Source organism: Bombus pascuorum, chromosome 12, assembly GCF_905332965.1.
Source record: "Bombus pascuorum chromosome 12, iyBomPasc1.1, whole genome shotgun sequence".
Taxonomy (NCBI): domain Eukaryota; kingdom Metazoa; phylum Arthropoda; class Insecta; order Hymenoptera; family Apidae; genus Bombus; species Bombus pascuorum.
The window spans coordinates 10944126-10962009 of NC_083499.1; the positions used below are offsets into that span (position 1 = coordinate 10944126).

The 17884-nt window shown below is 32.1% G+C and overlaps 3 protein-coding genes across 4 annotated transcripts; all 3 read left to right on the plus strand.

Moving 5' to 3' along the window:
- The first annotated feature begins 686 nt into the window (after window positions 1-686).
- On the plus strand, window positions 687-1733 carry LOC132912997 (protein UXT homolog). 2 transcript variants are annotated; one of them, XM_060970880.1, is made up of 2 exons: window positions 687-968; window positions 1103-1733. In XM_060970880.1, exon 2 carries the CDS (start codon window positions 1188-1190, stop codon window positions 1620-1622), a length of 435 nt encoding a protein of 144 aa, XP_060826863.1. In that variant the 5' UTR covers window positions 687-968; window positions 1103-1187; the 3' UTR covers window positions 1623-1733. The 2 variants fall into 2 exon arrangements, with proteins under 2 accessions (XP_060826863.1, XP_060826862.1); XM_060970879.1 differs by having other exon boundaries at window positions 689-968; window positions 1177-1733.
- Window positions 1734-1958: 225 nt separating this feature from the next.
- On the plus strand, window positions 1959-7380 carry LOC132912974 (cysteine sulfinic acid decarboxylase-like). The gene is made up of 6 exons (XM_060970842.1): window positions 1959-2310; window positions 2962-3208; window positions 4109-4316; window positions 4396-4772; window positions 6169-6360; window positions 7117-7380. The coding sequence occupies exons 1-6, from the start codon at window positions 2039-2041 to the stop codon at window positions 7288-7290; spliced, it is 1470 nt and encodes a 489-aa protein (XP_060826825.1). The 5' UTR covers window positions 1959-2038; the 3' UTR covers window positions 7291-7380.
- Window positions 7381-8577: 1197 nt separating this feature from the next.
- LOC132912985 (elongation of very long chain fatty acids protein 1-like) lies at window positions 8578-17565 on the plus strand. Its single transcript, XM_060970862.1, has 8 exons — window positions 8578-9027; window positions 9634-9682; window positions 10272-10462; window positions 10639-10719; window positions 10786-10948; window positions 11794-11933; window positions 16321-16511; window positions 17098-17565. The coding sequence occupies exons 1-7, from the start codon at window positions 8878-8880 to the stop codon at window positions 16483-16485; spliced, it is 939 nt and encodes a 312-aa protein (XP_060826845.1). The 5' UTR covers window positions 8578-8877; the 3' UTR covers window positions 16486-16511; window positions 17098-17565.
- The last annotated feature ends 319 nt before the right edge of the window (window positions 17566-17884 follow it).

Below are 17884 nucleotides of genomic sequence, written 5' to 3' on the forward strand. Positions count from 1 at the left end.
TGGGCAAAGGTAAGCGTGATCGCAGCGCGATCACCGGCAACTATGTTAATTTACATCACGTGCTATCGCGCAACGACACCAAACGGCCATGGCACTCCCAGATTATCGAATTATCGAGTCAATTAATAAAATACTAATATGGTGTAATGGTGGCAGCTTCTCTTTGGAGGTCGAGTCCGAATTATTAAACCTTCGTCCCGGTCAATTCATACATTTTAATGCAACCCAGATATGCGCGCACTATGACGTCTACTTGCGCTTTCATTTGACAATAATAGTGTCTTTAACGGGACGATAATACGCATCGAGGATTTCCCGGCGATTTATCAATTTCCTAATTCGACGACGAGTGTGGCATGTAGAATCCTGATAAATATTATATTTAACAAATTTAGTTATTGGAAACATCGAAATCGTCTGATTTGTAAATATTCGTAATTTAATGTACTGTAAAGTAATTTCTATATGGATGATTCTAACTACAAATTTAATTATGAATAACAGGTTTAATACGATGTCCAGCGTGAATAATTCTAATGTTATTAAAAAGGACCATTTTCTACTTTAATTTACCTTAATCTTTTCTGTAAAAGTTATAAGAAGTATTTTGTATAATTTTTTAAAATATAATTTTCCTTTTTTGCGGTAGGGACCTGTTTTACCATTGAGACCGTAAGAGTTCCCAACATCTTCCGCTAGAAGCATATTTGGCGCACTTTCACGAGCGTATAATTAGCTGTGCTTTGCAAATATAATAGTGTATTTTATTCGAATAATGTGTATTTGTATGATTTTTGTGTCTCCGGAATTTTTGGTATAAAATACTGCATTGTGTGCGCGTAATATAATTCGCAATTGTTTAAAATGTTAGAATAAAAGCTGCTAGTTGATTATTATGTGTATATTAACCTCAACAGTCGTTGATATTTTATTTCTGTATGCGATTAATTGGTCATAAATAGCACAAAGTGAGTGTTTTGAAATAATCTATTATTTAGATTTATTTGTAGTAAGTGTATCGGATAATAAATCGTACTTTTTGTGCATAGCAATATTCTATGAAATTATCATAACCTATATTCTATATACTTACACTATTTAGTTTTCTTGATATTATGAAGTTTATAATAATATGAGATGAAAATGGAACATTTTTGTAATTTTTATGTCGTCCAGGCTGCTCAATTATGAATCGTGAAATTCAGGAAAAGATTTTCAAGTTTGAAACGTTTGTCAATGAAGTGTTGAAGAAAGATCTTGCTAAATTAGAGGAGAAAGTCGATACTAAGAATGGAGAAATTGCAGAGTTTCTTCAATTAAAGAGTGTGATAACTACCCTCCAAAACAATGGCTTTGATAAAAGTGGCTTTAAAACTCAAGTAGATATTGGACAAAGTTTCTTTATCGAAGCACACATCCCCGATGCTTCTACAATTCTATTGGATATCGGTTTAGGGTATTATATGGAATTTTCTTTATACGACGCTCTGGCTGTTATCAATGTTCGAGTCAAACTACTGGAACAGCAAATTAAACATTTGTATAAAGAGATAGCTAATACAAATGCTCATATCAAACTAATTCTCCTAGGCATTAGGCAATTGCAAGGGTTTGATGACTGAGTACAAAGCATATTTTGCACTGTGTAATTTTGTAATCCTTCGTGTATACATATTTCTCTATTAATTTTTGTATATATTGAAGCTTTAAATAAATGTCAAACGACATTGAAACACTTATCTTATTTTTTGAAACTCTTTATTTCCAAGATCGATGACGTTAGTCAATCACAGCGAGGCTAGTTTGCATAACGTATTCGCGCATTTAATCCAATGCAAATCGTTCGCTATGTCCCATCAACTTCGTACCCCGAATACCACTCTTTTGTTTCCTTGTTAAGCGCAATTGCGTAAATTTGCGAGGACCTTGTACCTCGCTTATATATGATAGGGGCCAATCGCGAGCGAATCAGTACGTTTTTCGCTTCAACTTTGTTTTCTCATTTCACTACGTTTTTTGACGTGAAGCGTTCATTTTAATGTCGGATTGGCGGAGTACACCATGCGTCGAAAGGCACAAAGAATTTCTCGAGAATCTTATCACAACCTTGATCGATTGCACCTTCGAAAGTGTGTCCCGTGAAAATCCTGTTTTGAGATGGAGAGAACCGGGTCATCTGCAGGATATTATAAATCTTAATTTGCAGGAAGAGCCCCGTAATCAAGATTGCCTTCTGGAGGTCGCGACTAAGGTTTTTAAGTATAGCGTTAAGACAGGCCATCCTTATTTTATGAATCAGTTATTTTCCGGGTGAGATATCGATAAAAGCATAAGTCTCGCTTCGAATAGAAATCATTTTAAAAATTATTTATAATTTGCAAAGAATTGGATAATTTATGAACGTATATTCTAACGTCTGAAATTCTTTAATAGTACATATTATTATTTGTATTGTTTTAGATCTGAAAAATTTATGAGTCAGATCTGAATAAACAAAATCTAGCACCTTTTATAAAGTGTTGAATTATATTACATTTATGAAGTTTCCTTTTTTCCTAATGAAAGTTCAGGTGTACATAATAAATTCATTTTTAGTATTAATTAAATTCTGTGCCTTTTGTATATTAAGATTATATACTACAGAAACAGAAAGTTATGATCACTGATTTTTAAGTATATTTACTTCCATATTGCATGTATGTTAACGATACTTTGAATTTTATTTTTAATACTCGCAAAAGCACGTAACAAATTGATATGTAAAATAATTTTATGTATCTTAACATTAATATTACGATTTGTTTTATTTCCTATTAAATATGATTAAGATTTAAATGACATTTTTTGCTAAGGTTTAATCATTAATATGAATAATTAAAAAATTTGGAACGTGACTTTGTTACTTGCTGTTGAAATTAGGAAATGTAATATATGCGCGTTATTGGATAAAAATTGATTTAGATTGGATCCATACGGTTTAGCCGGACAATGGCTCACAGACGCGTTGAACTGTTCAGTGTATACTTACGAGGTGGCGCCGGTTTTGACATTAATGGAAAGCACCGTAATTACAAAATTATTAAGCATGTTTTACAAGGAAGAAAATGGTACTACTATCGGGGACGGTCTTTTCTGTCCAGGAGGTTCCTTCGCTAACGGTACCGCCATTAACTTAGCTCGATTTTGGTTCAGGAAGAAAGTTCAATATGTGAGTAATTATTACTTTAATAAACAGCGCTGATATCGCATCGTTTGCTTAATGTAGCAATAAAACCATATTCTAAATTATTTAACAGTATTGCTTGATAATAACCGTGGTATCCATTGGAGATGCAGATTATTGGTCATAAGATTGTATGATAAGAAGGAATAAATGGAACAGGTTTTTTCACGTCCGTGATAGTCACTTATTTTGTAATAATAGTTCTTAAAAATTAGAATTTTTTGTACAGAGTGAAAGATGTACAGAGTGTCTCGATAATTCCGCTACAAAATCATATCTCCGTTAATTGTAACGAGGAATTAATTAGTTGGTTCGAAGAGAACACGTTTGCTGATGCGAGACATTCTTTTTCATGATCATATTCTTCATTAATTATTATGTATTTGTGTCTGCAAATGCTTAATTTAACAAATTTTTTAAAGTTTTTTAAAGTTTTTTAATTTTATAAAATTTTGCATATGAGAGACAAGGAGACATACTGAGCAGTTTATCATGTCCTACTGTCTTTCAAATTTGATGGAATTACAACTAAAATAACTTTTATGGTAAGCATTTCAGACACAGGTATCTTAATCTTCTTGTACAGGGAATACAAAAAACGTGGAATATAAAATATAGGAAATACAAAAACGAGACACCCTGTATATGTATCTTTATCTTCGACATTTCATTTATTTTATATAATTTAGAATTTTTATCTTCGATATATGTAAGCTATAACAACGTTTAATAATTATAATTAATGGTTTTAATGCAATAAAAAATAACATAAAGTACATAATCTGAAATTTTTTTACGTATTTATGAAGCTTTGTAACTAACATTTTGGATCTAATATCTATACTCTGTAATAACTAATATTCATTATCTTTTTGTGTGTTTTAGAACAAAAATATACCATCTATGAAGCTAGTGCTTTTCACATCCGAAGACGCGCATTACTCGATTTCAAAGTGGGGGAACGTTTGCGATATAGAGGTTGTTCTCATAAAGACTGATGATTATGGCAGAATGAATGTCAGTGATTTGAGATTTAATATATTGGAGGAACAAAAAAAGAAAAATTATCCCTTTTGCGTTACTGCTACTGCAGGTTCGTCGAACGATAATGTAATAGCGATATGTAATATAAATACACGGGTTCAATCGCTAATAAGTATGTTTATTTTTAGGAACGACGGTTTTGGGCGCGTTCGATCCATTGATCGAGATTGCAGATACTTGCCAGGAATTCGGTATGTGGTTGCATGTAGATGCAGCCTGGGGTGGTGGTTTGATATTTAGCAAAAAGCACAGTGTACTTTTAAGAGGAATACAAAGAGCAGATTCTATTCTATTTAATCCGCATAAACTGTTGGCCGTTCCTCAACAATGCTCCTTACTTTTGTCTAAACACAAAAGCATTTTTAAGGAAGCTCATTCTAAAGAGGCTCCTTATCTTTTTCAAAAAGACAAATTTTATTCCAGAGATCTAGATGTTGGGGATAAGTATTTGCAGTGTGGACGCAGACCAGATGTGTTGAAATTTTGGTTCATGTGGCAGGCTAAGGTAATTCAGACTTAACCTATCTTTGTTTTTATAAAATCATTTAGTTTATTTCTAGCAGATAATTTCTGTTCAGAGATACTCTTTCTTTGAACTCCATGCAAGGTTTCACATGCACCGAACACAACATAAGTCCTACTTGTATGATACATAGGTACCTGTTCTTCCCTTATTAATCTTTAAGTGTTAACCACTTATGCAAATATGTGAAAAACTAGCCTTGGTAGCACTTTTTCCCCCGATCTTCCTATAATTGTGCATCTTGTACTTTGTGGTTTAAGCAAGTGCTACGATGCACTCCGTATGAGATAAGGGTCTGTATGCTATGTTTCAAGTGTTTACCAGTATACTTGTGCATATATTAACTTCCCCTGTTAGGAATGAAGAATGTTCATACTGCATCTATCTCAGTGCATTTTCAAGATCATAAAAGAATCTCCTGAAATTCTCAAGAGAGTCTGACGATAGCAGTGGATTTAGACGAGTAACTTTCAAAGTTTTCATCCCTCACTCACACATATACATATTATAATATTCTTAATATATATATGTATATATTAAAGATTCGAATAATAGATTCTTAAATCATAATACTGATGTTTCATGAATGCTTAACAAGTAGCATTCCAATCTGTATTATAATTCAGATTTTATTCTCAGTAATTCTATCAAATTTAACATGTCTCAAAATTGAATCACAGATAAGACTAAGACAGAATGTTACTATAGTTTAGTGTAACAGAGTTTTGAGTACTAGTATTTTGTATTTATTCACAAATGAAGTTGTTTTACTGACTCCTATGACATTCGCCAACATACATGTCAATAGAAAAACTAACGTGTATCTATACTCTCGTTTCTTCTTTGTTGGAAACACGTAAAAATTTTATTATTACTTTTTATCTGTTAATAGAATATTATTAATGATAATTACTAGAAAAATGAAAAATGTTATTGGAAAATATATATTTTATTTCGTTAGTTATTTCGAGATATGTGTATAGTTCCTTCTTTTGACACGCTGCAAGAATTAAATGAATTGTGATTCATCAATACATCTATCTAAGTGTCAAAAATTTATTAATAATGATACAAATTTGTTATTAATAGTAGTTACGTTAGATTGGATAATAAGGATTCCCAAATTCTTATATTCTATTCTTTTAGTGCATGGGAAGTCGCAATTTAATGCTACTTCTATCATGGTTTAAAAGTACCATGCTTAAGAAACATTAATGTTTTTTAATATAATCAAAGAAGAAACATTTAACAACTCAGTAATTCTAACTTTCTTGACATTTTTTATATTATATAAAGTCGAAATAATTTCTGCCAGCATTTATTTATTTCTTGAGAATTGAATGTATTATTTACAAAACTAATGGCTAATTTGTTTCAGGGTACTTCAGGATTTGAAAAGCATGTCGATCATTTAATGAAACTTTCAGCTGTCTTCAAAGAAGAAGTTGAGAAAAGAGATGGCTTTAAATTAGTGACGGAACCGTGTTTTATAAATGTGTGCTTCTGGTTTATTCCACCACATCTAAGAATTCAGAATTCCGTTTACGATTACAAGAAACGATTGAATGAAGTAAGTTGATTAAATTTTTGATATTTTGATCCTAATGTTTAAATACTAAAAAATGGGATGTTTTAGAACGATGAAATATTCAAATATAATGTATAGAAAATTATTATACATATACACATATTTGTAATAAAACATTTAAACAGTTTTTTAAAATATACTTAATGTTCTAAGAATGTTTAGAATTACTTTAAATGTGCATTTCATCTAAGTTCTAAACCTTTTTTTATAATATATAAATTAAGTCACCGACAATAAATAATGTTAACAAACTTTAGTTACTTATATAAATTCGTAAAATGAATTTTTTAATTTTACATACAATTTGCAAATCATTTTCTACAAAATGAAATTAATACTTCTCTTTTTTATGCATATTTTATCAGTAATATATTTATAAGAACAGTTAAATTGGAATTACGTTGTATGAGATCATTAAGTATATATTTCCTATTTTTGTAAGTTAATTAAAAAATATGGTATCGATGATAGGTACAATAGAAATCTGTACCTTCTATGGTAGATAAGCAGTCTTATCCTTATCAGATAAGAGATGAAAATTTCATTTTATAGCGATCCTTTTGCTTTTACTAGCAGTTAATAACTGACAACCTAAAGATACGTATGTATCTAATGTTGATTACCACTCCTATCGAACAATGTTTGTTCTTAAAGATAAATCAATGTATAAAGCTTAAAATATTACAAGGATAATATATCACGAAAATATATCTAATAAAAATTTATTTATTTTAACAGGTTGCACCAAAGTTAAAAGAAAAAATGATCAGAAGGGGTAGTTTGATGATCAATTACCAACCACTGCACAAAAAACCGAATTTCTTCCGTTTTGTTATTCAGAATTCTGGCGTAGATATAGAGGATATTCTCTACGTCTTTGACGAAATGGAAAACCTTGGAGAATCTATGTGATAATTTACTGTATATGCATAACTCAATGTTATGATCCTCTAGATGGTTTATATATAGTTCTTATTTAATTATATCGCAATTCAAACAAAAGATTGTGCCGTCATATTTTTATTTCCATTTCACCTTTCAATTTGCATTTATATAATACGATTCGCTATAATGCTAAAAGATTGATTCTTTGTACACTGTAATTAAAAATATTGTATCGCGTTCGACAAATATTCCGACGACAGAACTTTATCAGGTTGCCTCCGAAAGAACTAATGAATTCCAGCCACGAAAATCAATTCGTCTCGGTTAAATAGGCGAAACCTAGTAGCCGGTCGATCTGATTAAGGAAGGGACTGCTACTAAATTTCTAATATCAAGATACGAAGTTAATTGGTGACTGCCTTCGTTGTAGATCGTAGTGCCGCGACGTACCGACTAATCCTGATTCAAGTGACAGCATATCGAGAAGCCCTATATGTATCTTTAATACTAAGTTTGTACTATGTGGAGCATACAAACTACTGTTTGCAACCATCGTAGCACAGTTTTTCCTTTGAAACCAACAGAATCCTTTGACGCTTAATCTTGTCGAAATGGAACGCTTACTAGTACTGCAAAACTTTTAGTAATGATATTTTCATGTAATGTTGTTCGTGTAAATACTTGACTATATCATCTCAGGGAAAGAAATGGACCGGTAATTTCATTAATTCCTTGGTGTATAACATCATTATCGTTTTATTTCAAGTGCGTTTTCATTGTTCGTATTTGCGTTTGATTCGCAATAAGCCGTGTTAATGAAATAATGTTTAATTACCAGTATCATTGAATCATACTGGGCAATTTTAGCAAACAGTATAAAATATCTGTATGCATAATTAATTATAAAAGCATGTGCAACGACTAATGGTCATGAGATTTTGCAAAACCGCGCTAACTTATAAATTGTAAGATTAAACGAATTTGTGTTAACATAATACTGACAAAAGACTATTAAACATGTCAAATAAATTCTTTAATTTATCATTTCGTTTCCAAGGAACCATGTGAAATAACAGAAATAAATTTACCTAATATACGTGTAATCGTAATCCATCTTTATCCTTTTACATTATAAATACTATTAACGTTATTAACTTAATATTGTCATTAAAGTATTCATTACGAATGCATTTTTAAATCATTTGTTTCACGTATTCATCTCGCTCTAGATTTACATTCTTTAATTTTAGATTAGCTACGAAACATAAAGCTATCGTTATGTTATTATAATTCTAACAAAAAAAAAAAAAAAAAAAAAAAAAAAAACTAAAAATTATAGGAAAGATTTCTTAGAACCAAAAATTCCATATAACTTAGTAAATGTTTGTTCAAATTTAGTTCTTTCGTAGTTTCAACATTTCATTTTAATCAACTTTCGGCAAATCCTAGATTTAATTCACCATCTATGTGTAAGCAATATTTCTTGTTCTACTAGTCTTGAATGCGTTTCTTTATCGTATTAAAATAGGGTGTGCGAGAAACCCTTTGCAGGGAACTGTGCTTGTGTGTTACGTTCCTGTTCCCGAGTCACTGCTAGGGGTGCTTGCCCTGCGGATGAACTTAGACAGTAGGTTGCCGCCACGAAAGACGGTGTTAACGTCGATAGTCAGTCACTATTCGAATCGTTCAGTAACCCGAATGTCAGTCGATATCTTCAAACTCGACGGCCAAGATGGGAAGGCTCTCCCAATTCATGTGCCACAGGTATTGCTTTTTTCTTTTATTTCTAAAGTCTAATTGACGATAAAAAATGTTGAAAGCCAGTTACACTTGTCAAAAGTAGCAGTTGTCGAAAATTTCAAATTTATTTCGAGTGAAATAATATCGCATAATTTTGGATAAAAGTTGTGTGCCGATTTTTAAGAAATCGATCGTTCAAGCAAAGTGTTATAATTCGGATTATAAGTAAAAAGTTGCGAGTCGTGGTGAATTTAATTATCGTTGTTGGAAACACAACGTATTTAGTTTTGTATTTATTACCGTGGTTTTCCAATGTATTTTGACTTTAAGGGTAAGTATAATTCGATATGATTAATTTCATATGGTGATAGTAGTAGTGATAGCAGGTTATTCGATCACTGTCATATAACTACATCAAGTACAATCGTAACGTACAAATATATCATCATATAATACAAAGTCATTACTCTATTTAATTAACTCTTAGTTCGTACTTTTCTTATTTCTGTGACGTTGTTGATCGTTTTTCGATTAATAAACTAGCTCGTCATTTTTTCGTTCTACAGGATTGTACTTGATCTTTCTAATTATCTGTAAGATCGTTTGGGATATTTTCTTTGTTATTTGCAGAAAGTGGGCTTCTTAGAAACGTATCGTTACATCATGGAAGATGCAGCAGGTTAGCTTCCTTCGATTTAATCGAAAACATAGAATATTTTAAATACCGTGGGACCTCGTTTGATCGACTTGGCTCGACTTGAGACTAAAGTAACCTGGATATTGCCTGAATATGCTAGAAAATTGCCATAAGTGTTCTTCATTTTATGAAATATCACTAGCACTGTAATAAAACACGGTTGTCGTGATTACAGTGACAAAATTTACATATAAAACTTACAAGACATTTATTTTAGACATGTACTTGGCAAAATATTAGTATATACAGTATGAATAAGTATTTTAAACATATAGCTAACGTTAAAAAATGGCTCCATTAAATATCGAGTAATACTACCGCAATGGATAATTGACCGAATAATTATTTAAATAATTGTGCGACCTCCGCTCGATCGAGGCTCCTTTTTAGTTTGTAATTATTTCTATATTATTCTATATTATTAAACGTAGCTGAATAGCGAACGTAGAGTTGGAGAAATCTCAAGTTGATAATTTAAATTTGTTAGACCTGTATTTTATAATATACACATTCTATAATTAAATAGCACTGTATATTATATTTTATGGCCTTTTTGAATCCTCCATTTTAGATTCCAGAGTAGCAGATTGGTTCTTAATGGGCAGTCCATTTCCATTGCTAGGAATTATATTTCTTTATCTGCTCTTCGTTCTTCGCTTTGGGCCTTTATTTATGAAAAATCGAAAACCGTACAATCTAAATAAGTTTATGATTTGTTATAACATCTCTATGGCCATCGCGAGCGCAACTATATTTTACGGGGTGAGTTCGTCCGAAATTACTTACTATATCACATTCTATTCATCAGAAATAGTCTGACGTTGTTGTAGTTAATCGTTGTTAATTTTCATATGATTTGGAGAAATAACTTATTCCTTATCATCGTTACGTTACCATTACTGTTCTTCAGAACGATTAATATATTTTTATATTTAAAGCTACTTACTTCGGGCTTCGCCACTAAATTCTCTCTCGGATGCGAGACTCATGTCATTTCAAACGACCCTGACTCTTATCGCGTAAGTACCACAGTCATTAAACAAACGCGAATTTCGATATTACGAAAGTTATGTCGTATTTAATAGACGGCTCGATGGGTATGGAGACTCTTAATGTTGAAAGTCCTCGAGTTGAGCGACACCGTTATCTTCATTCTCAGAAAAAAATACAACCAAGCGTCTTTTCTTCACGTTTATCATCACACGTCGACCGCTTTTCTTTCGTGGATAGCCTGCAAATTTGTCCCAGGTAAATCTTTACACATACGCGTAAATTTATCTTTAACTTCAATTTCATACAAACGATTATGTTCCTTAAATATATTATAGTACTTAATACTTTTACAGTCGACGATTTCTTTATCTCATCTCGTGAATCGATAATTTCAGTATGTTTAAATATAAACAATAACAATTGAAGTTTTTCCTCAAATCTCGTAGCAGTAACAAAGTTAGTAATAAAGCAGACGAAGTATTATAAGTAAATTGTATAAATTACGAGTCATCCGACTACTCTATTTGTTTCGACATTATAAAATCGCAAACGAGAAATCTACAATCTGCAATTTGCAACTCGTCAATTCGTTATATATCGTTAGTTGAGAAATTATTACGCAAGCGTATCTTAATGCTTCTAACTATATATTATTTGTCGATTCTACAAAAAGCTAACAAATATTACTTCTGGTCATCGTAATTTCTTTATTATCGTTACTACCGTATAATTGCCGATTTCAAAAGATCTCATTATACTTGCAAAAACTACGATTCCCGTAGTTATCTCTCATAGCTTTCTAAATGGTTCGCGCAAACAATTTCATTTCAACTATTACAGCACACCGAGCTTCCCGAAAAAGGCTCGTATGAGTGGAAATTAAATTGCGCCACGACGTATCAAATTTACCTATTAAGCCGATGCAAAATGGTCATGGTATAAAACACAGAGGAACATGTACGAGCGAATTTCCAACAGTCGTAAATAAAATTCTCCTCTTGCAAAAAATTCATTGCGCGACCATGTAACTTTGTTACAGGCTTCCAACTATTTTCCATCCCTTTCTTCCGAACGTGTTAAACGCTCCTTGTTATTTACAGGCGGCATGTGGACGTTCACGATTATGCCAAACTGCATCGTGCACGTGATTATGTACACCTATTATCTGCTCGCCTGCTTGGGCCCACAAGTGCAAAAGAGGATCGCGCCTTGGAAACAATATATTACGGGGTTACAAATGGTACGTTCCCATTTTCTATCTGACTCCGCTATCTGCCATGCTACGTACACATGGCCCGCAATGCATATATCGTGGACGGTGTTTCGTTGCGCTCGCTGAATTGCCCTGCTGGAAACGTTATTCGCTCATTTCACCGTGCACCGTCGCGTATCGCGTAATCGCAAAATTACATTCGCTGTCCTGCAGCGAATTTTTTAAACGTGAAATTGCTATTGACGTTCGACCGTCGCGACAGGTTATACGCAACTGGCTAAGTAAATTAATCTATATAAGCGAATAACGCGGTGTAGAAAATCCCGATCCACCGTGGACAATTCGTTGATCGATTGGTGAAACTGTTTGCGAAACTGGTCGATTGGATAATGGTAATAGTATAGTATAGAGTTAGCGTCGGTGCGACGGTGAGTCAGTGAGAGGAGGGGGTGGAATTTATGATGCGTCGAGAAGCTGCGAATCCGTGTCATTCGAGGGATTCGATATTAGTTAGAATTTTACGATTCAGAGCAGTTTTTATGAAGAAGCGCCTTGTATCTCGACCTTATTTGAAATTCTAATTTATATTTCGCTTATGTCGAAGCTGCAAACGATTCTCTATTTTTCTTATTTATGAATGTTACGTTTCTTTCGCGTTTCTTTTCTTACATTTCTCTCTACTTTTTCTACTTTACTATTTGTTTTTTTTACTATTTATTTTTACTACGTTATCGTGCATTTAGTTGTACCTCAACTCATGCCTTTAATATTTATTAGCGAATTTTTATTCGACTTATATTTCTTCTCTATATATTCTTATTGTTATAAATTGTATTATAATACAATAATTCATTCTTTTGAAGCAAACTTTGATTAAAATTTTAATGAATATTTAATGTTACTATTGTCACGTATTCTACGTGTTATATACATCTCTAAACACCGCTTAATTATTTAACGCATAAAATTATTATTCACGTCGCGTCGGTATAACGCAGAAACAATTACTTTCAGTGTAATATTTATGCGAGAAACGATATATTCGTTCAGAGATGTATAACGTAGTCTTAAAAGAAGATTGATCAACCGGTTGAATGGTAAAGAATTCAATATGTTCTAACCAAACCAATCGTTATAGTTACACTGAAATTATTCTTTATACTTTCACTGACGTGCCAAGAATCACAGATAAAATGCATATAGCGATAAAATATAAATATCAAAAAGGTATACAACGCTTACAGAGCAAGGAAGTATCGGAAATAAATCACGTTTCTATGCAAACCTTTTTGTTTTATCTCGAATTCATCTGAATATCACGTTGCCTGAGTTTGTTTGACGAAAGCAATTTTGTATAATAGTTCTAACGTTTCGTATTACAGATTTTGATTTTCGAATAAAAAAGGAAGGATCATTTCGTAACGAGCAACTCTCTTTCCAAGAATTCCTCTTCGTTTGCTTAATTAATACGATAATTAAATCAGTTTTTGTATATACGAAAATAATGTGATTAAAATGATTGTTTCCTTTTCTTTTATTAAAGCCTCGAAAATCAACAGCAAGTCATTATTCGATGTGATTGAGATTATCGATTGTTCCGTTTCTTAGCTATCGAGTGATATTTAAAATTGAATTTGATAAATTTACGTTTCAATTAAATTTGTAATACGTGAATTAATATCCGTTTAAGATCGAGTGAGGCATTGTGGAAATGCATAATTTTATCTAATAATCCTTTTAGTCACAGTAAGTTTCTTCAATTATATCAACTTTCATAATTAAGAGTTCCAAATAACTAAATAAATAATTACGAGTTCTAATTTTCTGCTATTTTCTAACTTCACACCAGGTTCCTTTGCACTTACATTAGAAGATTTTCTTAACCCAATGGCTTGATTTATTTAACAAATTTTATTCCAAATTTACCATGTTCGTTCAAGAAGTTTAATCCTCCTGCGGTTCCCTGATAAGACATCACTTTCGTCAGCACGCGAGTCTATTTCTAAAAACTTTCTAATAATGCATCAAGTTGGTTTTCTAGTCGATATTTCCTGCAATTTCTATTTCCATCCATTAAATTCGGTGTCCCATGATTTTGGTCAAATACTTTCGTAATATATCGGCAAACCGTACGAACTATTTTAGAAAAATTAAACGTCTACGCTATTAAATATTTTAGATACCGAAAGAAGTAATATTTAGAAATGTTGGGTAGCTTCTAAGAATATATTTCTTACTATAGAATTTTAATAGTGGTGCTACCTATACGGTACCGTCAAATTGTAAAAGGTGAAAATACTTTCAGGGTCCTCTTTCACAGTAATTTATTAAGCAATAATATCAGTGAATTAAAGAGTTATAATACAAGTTATTTGTTACAGTATTCTATTCTACAATAATTTTACTTCTTAATTTGCAGCTTGTACAATTTCACGTGCTTGATTAATAAAGTCACTATGATACAAGGGAATTTATTAATAACTTGTAACTTATGAATTATCAAATTTTGTTAACAGTATTATGTTAGTTTAATCGTACAGGAATTTATAATATCGTTATAATATTTTAAAATTCGAAAACTGATTTAATTTTCATTTATTCTTAGTGATAATACTTGCCAAAGAAAGAGAAACGACAGCTGCCAGATTTTTCACCGATGACATTATTACTATTTTCAACGAAATTGTAAAAAGAAAAATTCCTAGACACCTTAATCGAACAATACCGATAGTCAAATACCGCGCTGTTATCTGTTATCGGCGTGCTCTTAGCTAAAGTGATTGCGCAATTGAAAATTTCATTCGAGTCACCGATTAAACCAGAAATCGTGGAAAAATGGATAAAAAGCTGTTCGAACCCCGTTCGAGTACTTTGGGAAACAATAAAACGCGGCCACGCCTTCGACCACCGAATTTCCATTGTTAAGAGATGCAATATGTTTTCGTGGACGAGAACGAAAAAGAAGAAAACGTAGGTATTCGTTACGAACAGGTTGTCGAACTAGGTATACATATGTATAGGGTGTATCAAAATAGTTAAGCAGAAATTGGAATATGGAATGTTAGGCGGGAAGAAAATAAGAAACTTTACATTATCGATTCTAACGTCGATAATTTTGAGATATCCGCAAAAATTATAATATTCAGCAAGAAGAAAGTTAGAATTCGAAAACTACTTTAATCTTTCTATAAACAGTCGATAATAAAGTACTTGTAAAATTCCTATCAGAGTGACGATATCCTGTCAGAATGACAAGTATACGAAAAAATAAATGCCAGAAAAGAAACATGCTTTCACCAATATATTTTGCAAGATCGTTCAGATCCCTTAAAAAATCGTAGCAAGATTATACAATTTTCATGAAAAATTACAAATTGATCTTAACGAGATCTTAATCGTTCTTCTATAGTTCCAGCGTTTCTGTCCAACATTTTTGATATACCCTGTATGTATGTTTCGCGTTTAGTCCGTATATTGGCTCGCATTTGGCTTTCCTAACTCGATAACCGGGTTTTTGCACAGGGAGTTGAAAGGGTTGTAAGTGCCCGATGTGGAATTACACGTGTACTGGCGGTGATTCGATTTGCGTTTCGAGTCTCGGCAGGAAACAACGGGTTAGGCGCACGGGAAAAGGGGCGACTGTTGGGGCTTTTTAATTAAATAATCCGTTGGTGAGCAACTTTTATTTCTCCGCGAGATATCTACGCGACGATTTATCGGGTTACGCGGTCATTTAATTTCGAGTTGAAAACGTTTCATGCTGCGACGAGTGGAACTGCAGCTACGAATAAAGAGTACCGCGACAGACTAGAGTGTCATTTTACTTACAACGCGATGAGAGGCCTTATTAAGCTTTGCCGTGCATGAACAACGTTGTTTTTGTTTCACGCTTCTACTTCGAAACAACCATTCCTTTTGCTCTTATTGTAGGATTCCTTCTTTTCTTCCTTTGCCGCTCTTTACATTCCAAATTTTATATTTTACTTTAATAGAAAACTTTTAGCAAAAATCTTCAATATCAGATCGTCCTACACATTCACATTCGTGTCATGATGCTGATACACATACGTGATATCTTCATATAGTTTATACATCTAATTTATATAACCAATATAGTTTATGAAGACAGTGATAAGTAGGCTGCAGTAGACTACAAAAATAAAGAGATGCGTTTCATCTACTAAATATTACGATAAGTACATTAGTCGTGTTAAACTATACTTGATAAAATTTCAAACTCGATTTTTCTCCAAAACTAAACCTTAAACGAACAAATTTTATTCCATATTTTCTTCTTATTTTTTATAAGGAATCACCTTGTGCCCGTTTGTACGTGTTATTCGGCACCCTGTATATAATTCTTAATTATGTGTATTACATCAAAAGTAAAAAACGTTTTCTTTTGTGATTTCAGTTCCAGTTCATAATCATGATATGTCATATGTTCCAAACTTTGTTACCTACTTGTGAGCCAAATCGGAAACCAATAGCTTATATATACATGTCGCAGATTCTCGTCATGTTTTGCATGTTTTGCGATTATTACAAGAAATCATATCTCCGAAAAAAGACGGAATAGAGATTTAGAGTGACACAAAAGTTGGGGTAAGTTACGACATATTGTATAATACGTATTTCTTTTTTCTTTCTAACAAGAATTATTGCTTCATTAAAATTTTGCGAATAAACAAATTATCAAGCATTTACATAAATTTCTTGTAAATTTTACCATTTACAAATTTTATATATTTATCTTAATCCAACGATATATTTTAGAGAATCACATTCATTCATTGCTGAACATAATTAGTTTTAATAGGATTGTTTCAGTAATTATACAGGAATACCATTTCAATCGAATATTCTTAGTCAACCAGAAACATATTTACATTATTCAGCCTTTGTTTCACGTGCCTGTATTACGACTCAATTAAGCATAGAATTATAATTATTCGAAAATGATATTCCAATCGTTATTATGGCAATAAATTTTCACCAAATTTGCCAATTATTACTCCATATATCGATTATCGTGTAACTCTTACAATTATTTCATTACCACCAATGTATCGATTACGGTGTTTTAATTTTACTAGAGTATCAATTTCATATAAATTAATCGCCACAATAAATTCATACGCATGTACCATAATGACCATTTCATTTGAATGGCTGCCTTTTATGCCGGCAGGTGATTTCGGATTACACGCTGTTCGAATGCTTCCTTCAAATTCGTAGAACCCATCGTCGAAGAGGCGTCTCTGCATAAACATAATTTCATGGAAAATTACAATGGAACAATCACGGACGATTACGTTTGATATACCGCACTGGTGGAACGTATTAGACAGAATGTATTAGCATAGGATACGATATAAGATCAAAATTCTTTCTCTTAAATGTTGCTTTACAGATATGTATACTGCTTATTGCGAAAAACATTAATTATCATCGAAATTGATACGCTCGTACGTATTTCAAATGAATCCTTCGATATATCGAATTTTTTTGAAGAGATGTAACGAAATATGTAGACATACAGAATTTAAAATATACAAATTCTTAATTTTTAATAATCACTGATGTTAATTGTTACAATTAGTCAAACATAGATGGATTTTACTAGTAGTATGCAGTTTTTCAATAAAAAAATAAACGATATCTAAACATTTTATTTTTGTTCCCACTTGATGAAGGGTGAGCAACCAGACACGTGGAAAAGTAAATTTTCTAACTAGTCGTTAAATGTATGATTCAAATATATACACAGATTTTTAATCACATTTTTCGTTTTCAAAAACGACAAATTAAATACAGAACGTGTATGGAAGAAAGATTTGTGTTTATAACATTGTTGGGTATGAAGAGATTGATATAAACGACATTGCTCGGCTTTGTTAGAGATAAAATTACTTACGAATGTTTCTATTAACTGAAGCTTAATTATCTGACATTATTTTTAAACGAACAGACACACC